This window comes from Onychomys torridus, chromosome 8 (genome assembly GCF_903995425.1).
Source record: "Onychomys torridus chromosome 8, mOncTor1.1, whole genome shotgun sequence".
Taxonomy (NCBI): Eukaryota; Metazoa; Chordata; class Mammalia; order Rodentia; family Cricetidae; genus Onychomys; species Onychomys torridus.
Window position 1 is genome coordinate 37821004 of NC_050450.1, and position 11759 is coordinate 37832762.

Sequence of the window (11759 nt, forward strand, 5' to 3'; positions counted from 1 at the left end):
TATGATGTGGGATATGGGTCTCTCTCTATCCTTCTGCCTGTACATATCCAGTTTCCCCTGGACAAATAAATAAAAAGGCAACCTCAGCTTTTGGGAGACTTGATAATATGAACATAATACCCTCACTACATAAGCAACAGCAGAAAAGTGTCAGAAATGATGAAAGAGCTGATCTAACTTACAAGATACAAATACATTAAAAAAGAAACTGTATCTCCAAAGTCACCCAACTATCAGGGAAAAAAATATAATACCACTGTTTCATGTACAATAGAATAAAAAGAACAAAGTATCTCAGGATAAAACCAAAAGAACAGGTAAAAGATCTGATAGAGATACCATAAAACCTTACAATTCTGTTTAGAATTTTACCTCAGCAAATGAGCTTTTAAAAGAACTAACTTTTTAACACCATTCCTATCTTTTAGTATTTGAAAGTATATAGCTAATCCAATTTCTCGGGGAAAAATTAATTCCTGCTTATTTTGTAGTGAGAGTCTAATGTTTTACTCAACAAATGCTATTTAAAATTGCTATGCCATGAAAGAAAGAGATATTACTGTATCATCCCTTTCTTAGACAGCAAAAGAAGTCACCAACATTTGTCTTTACATTCACTGTACTCTCTACTCACAGATTCACACTATGTAGAGGCATAAAGGCATATTTAAAAGAATTTCAAAGTGTATCAGAAGAGAGAGAAAGAAACTCTTTAATGAAGATAGGTCTGGTGAGAAGGGAACATCTCGTCACTAGAGATGATGAGAAGTGAGAAAATATTCATGGTGGGGAGACTCATTATTTGTGATTGTATTTTTCCTATGATGTAGCTACAGGCTCTAAATCCTTCATGGCGGATGATGACTAGTCATGGACAAGGCCTCAGAGACTGTTACACTACCCATATACACTTAATTGCAGAAAAATGAGCAGCCAGAGTGAAACCTCTGAAGTCATCCTGGGTAATCCTTCCTCCTACTCTGCTGAAACACTTTGCTCATAGACTATGCAAAGGAGTAAATGAGAATAAGCTGGGGGTTCTTTCATAAGAATTTAACAGCAGATTCCACACTGGTGCTCTTGGGTCCTCAAGTCAAGACCATGAGGAAGGCAACACCATCCCTACAGGGTTGAAAAATACTAGCTAGAGTACTAGGTGGCCTGAATTAAGACACAAATCAAACAGGCAGGAGGAATATGATTCAAGCAAAGGCCACGTGACTACTGTTCCAATCATCTCTTCCCTGTGTAAGAATAGAATTAAGAATAGAAAATTCAGGCCTGGAGAGTAGAGCTGAGTTGAATAATTAAGTATAATATGGAGCCTATGACTCTGGGATGTATAAAGAACATTGTGGAATAATGTTTTAAGTCATGTTCTTTACAGTGTAATTTTTTTTTACTTCAAAAGCCCTAAACCCATCAATACAAACAACTAAACTCAGCCACTAATAGCAACAGGCCAACTGAAGATAAGAAACAGCGAGAAGCAGAGAAAGTGTATTGAGTCAATGAATACTGGGAAGAGGGGCAGACAAAGGAATCCAGTGACCACATGTTTATATGAAACTGGGGTCTAAATAGAGAAATATATGGGGCAAGAAGATCACATTATTAAGCAAGCCAAGTCAAGGTGTGGTCCAGCTATCATTGTCTCAGCTCTAGCCCTGCAATGTGAGCCCATAAATTGTTAATCTGTCAATAATGGTCTTCTTGGGAGATCAGTTTGGGTATGAGTGTAGTGTCATCATTGTAGATAATATTTCACGTTTTGGTGATGTCTTTCATGCCTTTGCTGCTCTTGTAATCCAAGCTGACTAGAGGTTTAAAACAAGGATTGTCTGTGTCTCCAGCCTATGCAAAATCAATAGGTGAAGGAGAGAGAGCAGAAAGATGGCAAACATGCAAGGCTTTCATCTAGCTTTAATTGCTTTGTGGAGCAAAGTGAGAAATCAACTCACTTTAGCAAAAGGAGCATCTAAGTGCCTTTTACAATAGGAATCATTTCACTGTCTTCTGAAGTTTGTGAAAGTAGGGGGCTATGGGTAGTTTCAATCTCAGCTTAGAAGGCTTCGAACTGGTATTAGAAGCCTTCTCGGATTAGCCTTAACTGGAACTTATCCTCCTCATCTTCATTTCCACTTTCTACTCTCTAAGCCTCGGTAGCAACACCACCATCATTGCTTTTGCTCACTGAACCTTCAATGGCAAGCATCCATGTGCTTCTTCCCTGAGCACCTCTCCTTCCCAGACCTCTGCTTCACTAGTAGCACTGTGCCCCAGCTCCTGACAACCTTTCCCAAGTTGATCAGACTATCAGCTGTGCTGGGTATATAGCTCAGCTCTTCATAGCACTATTGCTGTGTGGAACTGAGTATGTGCTCCTTATGGTAATGGCTTTCATTGTCACAGTGTGTATCACTGGTTCCTATCAGATGATGTGCTGCACAGTGTAGCCAATCCACTTTAGACAATTGGGTGATAATCTATCCTGCTTGTAGGTCCTGTGGTTCCTGGAATCCAATCTGACTGCAGGTTTAGAACAAGGACTCTTTGGGTCTTCAGCCTGTGACACCTAGGCAGAGAGTCAACAGGAGATAGACCAGAAGGAAGGATTCCTACAGCTTTGAGTGACTCTGTGGGCTCAAGTGATTTCAGAGTGCCCCCTATGATAGCAAGCATTGAATTGTCTTCTGTTTTGTGAAGGTGAAGGGCTATGGAAAGTTTCAACACCAGCCTGGAAGGTGGCTTCATTTTAATAGGCTTCTCAGATTGGCCTCAACTAGAGCACATCTTTTTTATCTTCATTTTAATTTTCTACTTCCTAACCATCTTTGGCAACTCCACCATCATCACAATCTCACGAATGGATCGTCGGCTACAGACGCCAATGTACTTCTTCCTCAACAACCTCTCTTTCCTGGACCTCTGCTACACCACCAGCACTGTGCCCCAGCTTCTTGTCAATATTTCTGGATTTGACAAGACCATGAGCTATGCTGGGTGCATGACCCAGTTCTTCACAGTGCTCTTGTTGGGGGGAACTGAGTGTGTGCTCCTTGTGGTAATGGCTTTTGACCGCTATGCCGCTGTGTGCCATCCACTACACTACACTAGCATTATGCACTCCCTTCTCTGCCAGGCATTGGCCATCTCCTCCTGGGTGGGAGGCCTTGCAATCTCCCTGACTCAGACTTGCCTCATCATGACCATACCTCTCTGTGGCCATCACCTGAACCACTTCTTCTGTGATATGCTTGTTCTCCTGAAGCTAGCTTGTGAGGACACAGAGGGAATAGAGGACAACTTGTTTGTGGCTGGAGTTATAATGTTGGCCTGTCCTGTAACACTAATTTTAGGGACCTATGCACACATTGCTCATGTGGTGCTGAAGATGAAGTCAGTGGCTGGGCGCAGAAAGGCTCTGGGGACTTGTGGGTCCCACCTCATGGTGGTTTGCCTTTTTTATGGTTCAGCCATGTACACGTATCTCCAACCTGTCCACGGGTATTCTGAGAGTGAAGGAAAGTTTGTTGCCCTTTTTTATACTATAGTTACTCCTATGCTGAACCCTCTGATTTATACCCTGAGGAACAAGGATGTGAAGGGGGCTCTGTGGAAGGTGCTTGGGAAATGAATGGACTAGGAATAAGAGGATGAAGGTGTCTGGATAAAATATCATACAGTATCTCTCACACTGTCAAGAATTCTGTGCCCAACATACTTTCCCTTAGAAGTGATACATAAAGAATTTTCTGAGGTGGGGGTGAGTCTAACTGAATATATTTCTGTAGGGACTTTCAAACAAGAATTGTATTATTTTTTAATGGTGTTCTTAAAAAAAATAGACATTCTTAAAAGAAAACATTTGGAAGTTATTAATCTCATAGCTAAGAATAATTATAAAGTTTCAGAATGCTCTAGTATCATAAACAGTACATAAGCCAACCACATCTCTATAAAGACTGAAATACAAAACAACTAAAAAGAAATACCACACTAAGAAATAAGCAATATAAAATATGTAAATTACAGCAGGAAAGATTCAAAATGTGTGTTGTTTTATGTTAGTATGTTTCCTTTCGTTTTTCTTATCTTCATGTTTATGTCATATTACTCTCACATCAGAATAGTTTGTCCTAATCAAAAGATGTGTCTTAAGGTTCATGGCAACCACAGACTTGTGTACAAAAACTTCTGAAGATAATAAACCACAGTAAATCAATGAAGAACAAGTGTGAGCATGAGAGACAGTGAGAGAAAAGAACGATAACACAAGACAGTTATTAATGGTTATCCGTAGTTACTGTTGTTACTGATGACAATGAATGCTTATTATTGAATGGATAAAAATATATATTTAAGAGACCCAAACATATCCTTCTTTGAGAAACTTGCTTCTTCTAAGAACATGAGAAGAAAGAGGAAGACTAAGGTATGTGATGCACAGCAGGCATGGTGGTGTATGCATGTGATCCCAGCACATGAGTGGCTGAGATGGGAAAACAGAAAGTGCAAGACAATGCCTCCAGAAATGAAAAAGAATGAGTAATTCTTTTACTTTGTAATGACAAGTCATGATGAAAGAGGCAATTTAGCACAAGGAAGTGACTCAAAATGCATGTATTCAATATCAGAGCATCCAGATACATAAAGAAAAATCACTAGATGGAAAATGAGAGTCCAATTTAATGCAGTGTTTTAAGGGACTTTCATGCTCTACTTGCATCAATGGGCAAAGTATCAGGAGAGGAAATTAGGTTAAAATACATGCTAGAACAAATAGACACAGCAGGTTTTGTGCTATAGTAGGTAATGTTTTGTTTTGCTTTTTCTCAAGAGAATAGAAAAGAGATTTTGGGATATTATATGAGAAACCATGAAACAGGGCTCATCAAAATTTTTATATGTATAGTATATTTTTATTTTATGCATAAGAGTGTTTTGCTGACACATATATATGTACATCACATGTGTACCTGTCATCCATGAAGCCAAAAAAAAGGGTGTTGGATTCCCTGGAACTGGCTAATGCGAGTTGCCATGTGGGTGCTGGGAATGGAAATCAGGTCCTCTGCAAAAGCAGCAAGTGTACTTAACCACTGAGCTCTCCACCCCCTCCACAAAATTTTTAATGAAATCATGTTAGATATTGTCCAACATATGACAAAACTAGAAATCAATAACAAGAAAAGCTATGGTAAATAGACAAACACTTGAGAATTAAACAACTTACTTTTAACAACCAATGGAATAAGGAGGAAATCAAGAAAGAAATTTTTAAATATCCTGAAACAAATAGCATTGGAGAAATTACCCAAACCTGTGTTACACATCAAAATCAGTACACACACACACACACACACACACACACACACACACACTCAAACATGCACACACACCACACAGACCACACAGACACACACATATTACATACAACGTACACAACACAACACACACACTATCCAAAAAGGGCAAAAGACTTCAATAGACATCCCTCAAAAGGATACATATACATGGCCAAAAGGTAAATAAATGAAAATATGCTCAATATCACTAATTAAATTAAATCAATATGCCTTTGACAGTAAAAGTAGCTAAACAGACAGCCTGTGAAGGTTTCATCAAGGGCAAACCTAAATTCAATGGGAACCTGTGATTCAGTTTATCTTTCCCTTGGCATTCCCATGTTTCTGTGGAATAATTTCAGGGTAGCCTGAGACCCAGAAGGAAAATGCCTTCAGGTGCACCTTTTGGAGGAGGCGTGCTAACAGGTAACTCTGAGCCCTGTGGCCTCTAAAGCTCTAGATGAGGCCTGACACTCCTCGTGACCTCACTCCACACTTTAAGTATTCCACACTATAAAATAAAGCTGTTCTCATCATGTCCCCCTAAAAGGAACCCAGAGAGTCTGGTGTCCCTCTGCACAGTCATTTTTCGCTGCTCTTCTCTTCCAGGAATTCCAGGCTTTAGCTTTGACTTTGCTGGCTGCAGCAGATGATATTATGGAGGTTCTACAAAAACAAAAGTTAAAGTTAGAGCTGGTGTATAATCTACCAACCCCACACTGGAAATGCACACAAAGGGAATGAGACAGATCCTAATCCCACTGCCTGGGGACCCCCTAAACAGTCCAAGCTAAACAATTGTCCTGCCTATGCACAGGGCCTAGTCCAATCCCATGGGAAGTCCACAGCTATTGGTCCACAGATTTTTTTTTAATGTAACATAGATACACAATGTGTGGAGGCACACAAAGTTTTCCTAGTGAGATCTGAGCTTGCTTTACCTAGCAGGGCTGCATTAGAAGATTGCTTGACCATGTGCATGGTTACTAGGTGATTGGAAGGGTCTGCACTTGGCTGAGCTAGGGGGAGGTCTTTTGCTCCACCCCTTGGCATTCCTATAAACAGCCCTTTATAAGGGACAGGAGGAGCCAGAGGATAATGGGAGCCAGGCCCTCCCAAGGCTATGTTTCTATCTATTTCTCTCCCCCTCTATCCTTCTATCCAATATCTCTTATCCCTCACTCCTCAAGAGTACTCTGTTGTAAAATGTGGGAGCTGGTGAATGCTATTGAGTCACAAAAACACATCCTGTTATTTTTCACTAAAAAGTATATCAGAGAATCTCGAACACCCTATCTTCTCATTTACACATGAAGTTGGCTTCATAGAAGAAGCAAGCAGTAGGGAGAGATGGCTCAGAAGTTAAGAGAACTGGCTGTTCTTCCATATGATCTGGGTTCAGTTCCCAGCACCCACATCCGCCTCATAACCATCTGAAACTCCAGTTCCAGGAGATCCAATGTCTTCTTCTGGCCTCCAGAGGCACTGCACACAGAAGATGCACATACATACATACATACATACATACATACATACATACATACATATATACAAATAGTCATACTTATAAAATAAAATACTTTTCAAAGAAGTGGCAAGCAGAAAATTCATCAGCAGATAGTTGGAAACATAGTAATGGGGGGCACCAAAGTCAAATAATATGAAAATATGCATTAGGAAAACAGGAATAATTTCTCATAATTTATAGACTAGGGGTGTGATTATGTATTAAACAATGTATTGTGTATTTCAAAATTACTAGAAGAGTAGAGTTTGAAGATTCCAAATAAGAGTGTTTTTCTGGCACAAAGATAACTTGTCAGTCAGGAGCTGAGTAATGCCACAAAAGTCCTACCATACAACAAACTTCACATAAGATATTTATTGGTGAGTGACACAGAGTGGCAGCTGCCTTTTATAAGGTTTTGGAGTGTGCACAGTGAGCTAGTGGAAAATATTGCTTGGCTGCCAACTTTATTTGGCCATTAACACTGAATCAAAGGGGTGGGGATTTCCAAGACTCAGAACTTGGTGTCAAGAGATCAAGTCAAGCACAGGGTGTTCTTTCCTTGGCCCTTTTTCCCTACACCAAATACATAGATACAAAAAAAAAAAAATGAGGAAATGAAAATATAAATTACCAGGGGTAAGTGAGTCATATTGAATGCCCATATAATAATGTCCCCAAAAATTGAACAATTATAACATAAAAATTAAAAGTAAAAATCATCAAACTATACTTAAAATCTATCTCCCACATAAATGGAAAGAAAAGTCATCAAAATATGATTCTATGATGTGTGCCTTTTCCTACAGAGACATGAACAGAATGTATATTCTCTATAGGTAGAGAACCAACAACAGATCAATAAAATGATTTCACCTAAGTCTAGGTTAGTGAACCAGTGAGTTTACTGGAGCTGCTTACAGTAGTATGGGGTCAGGGGTTATTTACAGGAGCACACATGACTCAAAAGCAACTGTATCACTTTTCATACTCAAGCTTTCATGAGAAATGACTTCTAAAGGCTGTAGCTCTTTGCACTACTTGTAGGCAACTGTTCATTGGAGACTTCCCACCCCGAAGCCATCTTTACTGCTTATTCAAACCTGGAGAGTGAATCTTGTAACTTTTGGGAACATCCTGAGTCTTGCAAGTTGTATTACTTTCTGGACCTTGATGCTTTGTTTAGTTCCAAAGTCTTATGAGCCTTCTACCACCCTCTAGGAGAGAATGTTTCAAATCAAGTGAAATGACTACACAACATTCTGAAAGTGATATAGGAAAAAATACGGGTTTAAAACAAAAATTCCAAAGAGAAAGGGAGGAGAGATATCTTGTGGTAGGAAAATATATGGAGATCAACAGGCATTGAGCTAGTGTCAAAAAAGTGGATAGTTTACCTGGGACTTGTAGTAAGACTGTAAACCCAGCTCCCTTGGGAAATGAGGTGACAGGACAGTAATCCAAGGCCTTGTGTGGCTTATTCTAAGAGCTGAAAGCTATTTGGGGCAACTTAGACATCATTTCAAAATAAAACCTCAGGAGACTGTCACTGGTAAAGCATTTGCCTAGCATGGGCAAGACCCTAGGTTTAATCAAGAGAGGGGGAAGCAGAAGGAGGAAAAGGAAAAGGGGAGGGAAGAAGGAAGAAAGTAAGAGGAAAGAAAGAGAAATGGAAGAAAAAGAAAAAGACCATCTACCATTCACACTACACTGAAAAACACCCTTTCCACCTCTGAGTGATCAGGAATTTTAAAAGTCACTAGAGACTCAAATCCTTTCCAGGCAATCACTTTCAGATTCTGTTTTCTGATCAAGATTTTTTTTTCTTCCTAAGCTACAGTCCACCGTCCTGTAAATCTAGTCAGTTGGTCCCAGTTTTGTTTTTAGGAAAACAGCAACAGACCTTTAAACACAGACTTAGACTACCATGCCTGGGTTTGAGCATGCTCTCATCTACACTCCAAATGTGATAGAAACACACTTGCTTTTCACATAAGTTGTTTCAAGATGCTTTATGAATCATATTGTGCTTTGATTATATTTATTTTTCAAGGTTTGAAACTTTAAAGCAAGTCTACTATCAAGAATTTGAATTAAGCTAGGCATTTTCCTGACCAATGTATAATCTTAGGTCTGTATTTTTACCAAGTGTGGATGACAGCTGAAGGCTAGGATCAAGAACCAGTTACATCAGCCTGACGCCACTTCATTCTTTTACTGCAATAAAACATTTGGTACCATGGTTGGGGATCCTTTTGCTGTGATAAACACTATGACCAAAAGCAAGTTGGGGAAGAAAGGGTTTATTTCATCACATACTTATAGGTAATAACCCATCACTGGGGAAGTTGGGGCAGGAACTCAAGCAGGAACCTGGAGGCAGGAACTGAAGCAGAAGTCATATAGGAAAGCTGCTTACTTGCTTACTCTCCATGGCTTACTTAGCCTGGTTTCTTATACATCCCAGGACCACCTGCCCAGGTGTAGCACCACCCACAGTGGGCTACACCTTCCCACATCGATCAATCACTGCTTGAGAAAATACCCCATAAGCTTATCTACAGGCCAGTCTTACAAATGTATTTTCTTAATCATTGTTCCTTCTTTTCAGATATATCTATGTTTGTGTCTAAAAGAAATAAAAACACAACCACAATTGGGAACCAGATATCGTCCACACTGTCCTCGAGAGCACAAAAAGTTTCTAGTCATGATTACTTTCCTTAGTGTTTTTGACTGACATTTGCATGGAAGTGTTTATTTATCTGTGCCTCTCCACATCTCATGCATGTGCACTGGACTCCCACAGCAAGGCTTCATGCTGCCTAGTCTGTGAGGCATTGTGACCAGGGTCAAACTTTGTCTTTGTTATGAGACAGAAACCAAGGAATAACAGCTGACATCTGTAGTTGAAGTTTTCCTGTGTCCACCCAGCTCCTGCAGCTGCTCAGACCCAAGTAAACACACAGAGACTTATATTTCTTATAAGCTGTATGGCCATAGCAGGATTCTTACTATCTAGTTCTTATATCTTAAATTAACCCATTTGTATTAATCTATAAGTTGTCACATGGCTTGTGGCTTACCAGCACTTTACATGCTGGTGGCTGGCAGCATCCCCTGACTCAGCCTTCCCTTCCCAGAATTCTCCTCTCTCTTTATCCCGCCTATTCTATACTTCCTGCCTGGCTACTGGCCAATCAGCGTTTTATTTATCAATCAATCAGAGCAACACATTCACAGCATACAGAAAGACATCCCCAGCAGACATCTACAAGAGACCAAATTTGGGTCTTCAGGAAGAGTAAGCTGCAACTGGTGCTCAAGAAGGTAAATTGATGGGACAGAAATATAGTCCCAGCAGTAGTAAAGAGTAAGGCAAGAGGACTGCAAGCTCACGTCTGCTCTGGACCAGAAACATAAAAGAAAGATTTTAGGCAGTTTTTTAAACCATCATGGAGGCCCTCAAAAGAATTAGATCAAATTTAAAAGAAATTTTTCAACAACAGCAACATAATGGAATAGAAATATTTCCCAGAGAAGTTTTATCTTCCAAATTATCAAACACGGACATGACTAAGACCTAGCTGTTGACTGTCCACAAAGTGGGGCGGGAAACCCATAAGTGATGAGAAGACACTCTAGCTGTGGCAGTGTTCCTCAGCATCAGGCACATGGGAAGTGTAAGGAGCAGGTGGTGAGCTGTACTACTTGTGGAGTTTCTGGCCTCCATCTGGAGAAATTTGATTGAATGATTCAGGAAGCCATGGAAGTTGTGGTTCTACAGCCTGGCCTCAGTAGGGTCATGAGGAATTAAAATGTAGAAGAAATCTTATGACAAGAGGCTCATTAACTGGCTGACAGAATAAAAGTCTTGAGTAGGCAAGAAAATAGTTTTTCTGATGGAGCAGGGGGAGAGAAAACCTTGACCTTGAGAGAACACAGCATTTGAAATTTTTTGCATGCAATATTTCATTTTTTGAAAAGATTACCATCTCAGGAAAACAAGATAACCTCTACATTACCACCATTGAGGTAAGAGTCAAAACTTCATGCTGCTCCAAGGATCTATTCAAGAGCTTATGCAGGTCAATGCTGAGGGTGTCAGGGATTTATTTTTTAGTATCTTTTTCATGCCAAACATTTTTCTAGGGACTGGAACTCTAAACCTATATAAGTCAATTGATTAATCCGGTTTTACTCAGAGACCAGAAAATTGTACTTCTTGACAAGAATGAGTGCTGTATAATGGGTCAAAAAAACATTGATTGATAAATCACTGCTGGTCACTGATAATCAAAATCATTGATAATCAAAAAATCATTGATAAATCCCTAGAGAGATAAAAATAGTAATCTTAAAGATGAAAGGAAGAGAGAAAAGACCACAGGTGAGAAAATGATGCAGGGTCTTTCCTGAATGGTGTTTTAACTTCTATGCAGGGGAATCATTAGATGACAGAAATCCATAGAAGGAAATGGTTTTCTGGTTTCATTCTAACAATATCCCCTGCTGTAAATTTTTCATACCTTAATCTTGAATTTTGTTAGAGTCAGCCCAAGTAGGCACTATTGACCTGTGCTGTGGTTTGGGCCAGTATACATCAAAAGCATCTAATAATAAACTTTAATAAACAAGTAAATACCTCTATTCTGATGATCACAAAATATAATTCTGTTTAGACTTTAGCACAGGAAACAGTCATCAAGATAAGGAGCTCTGTGTAACCATCACCTCTTTAGAATATTGCCTTAGTTGGGGTTTCTATTGCTGTGAAGAGACACCATGACCACAGCAACTCTTATAAAGAAAACATTTAATTGGGGTGGCTTGTTTCAGAAGTTCAGTCCATTATCATTACGATAGGGAGCATGCTGGCGTGCAGGCAGATGTGGTACTGGAAC

General features: G+C 39.6%; 1 protein-coding gene across 1 annotated transcript; it reads left to right on the plus strand.

The window, feature by feature from the left end:
• The first annotated feature begins 2506 nt into the window (after window positions 1–2506).
• LOC118589902 (olfactory receptor 10-like) lies at window positions 2507–3637 on the plus strand. Its single transcript, XM_036197589.1, has one exon. It carries the CDS (start codon window positions 2717–2719, stop codon window positions 3635–3637), a length of 921 nt encoding a protein of 306 aa, XP_036053482.1. The 5' UTR covers window positions 2507–2716.
• Window positions 3638–11759: the final 8122 nt, after the last annotated feature.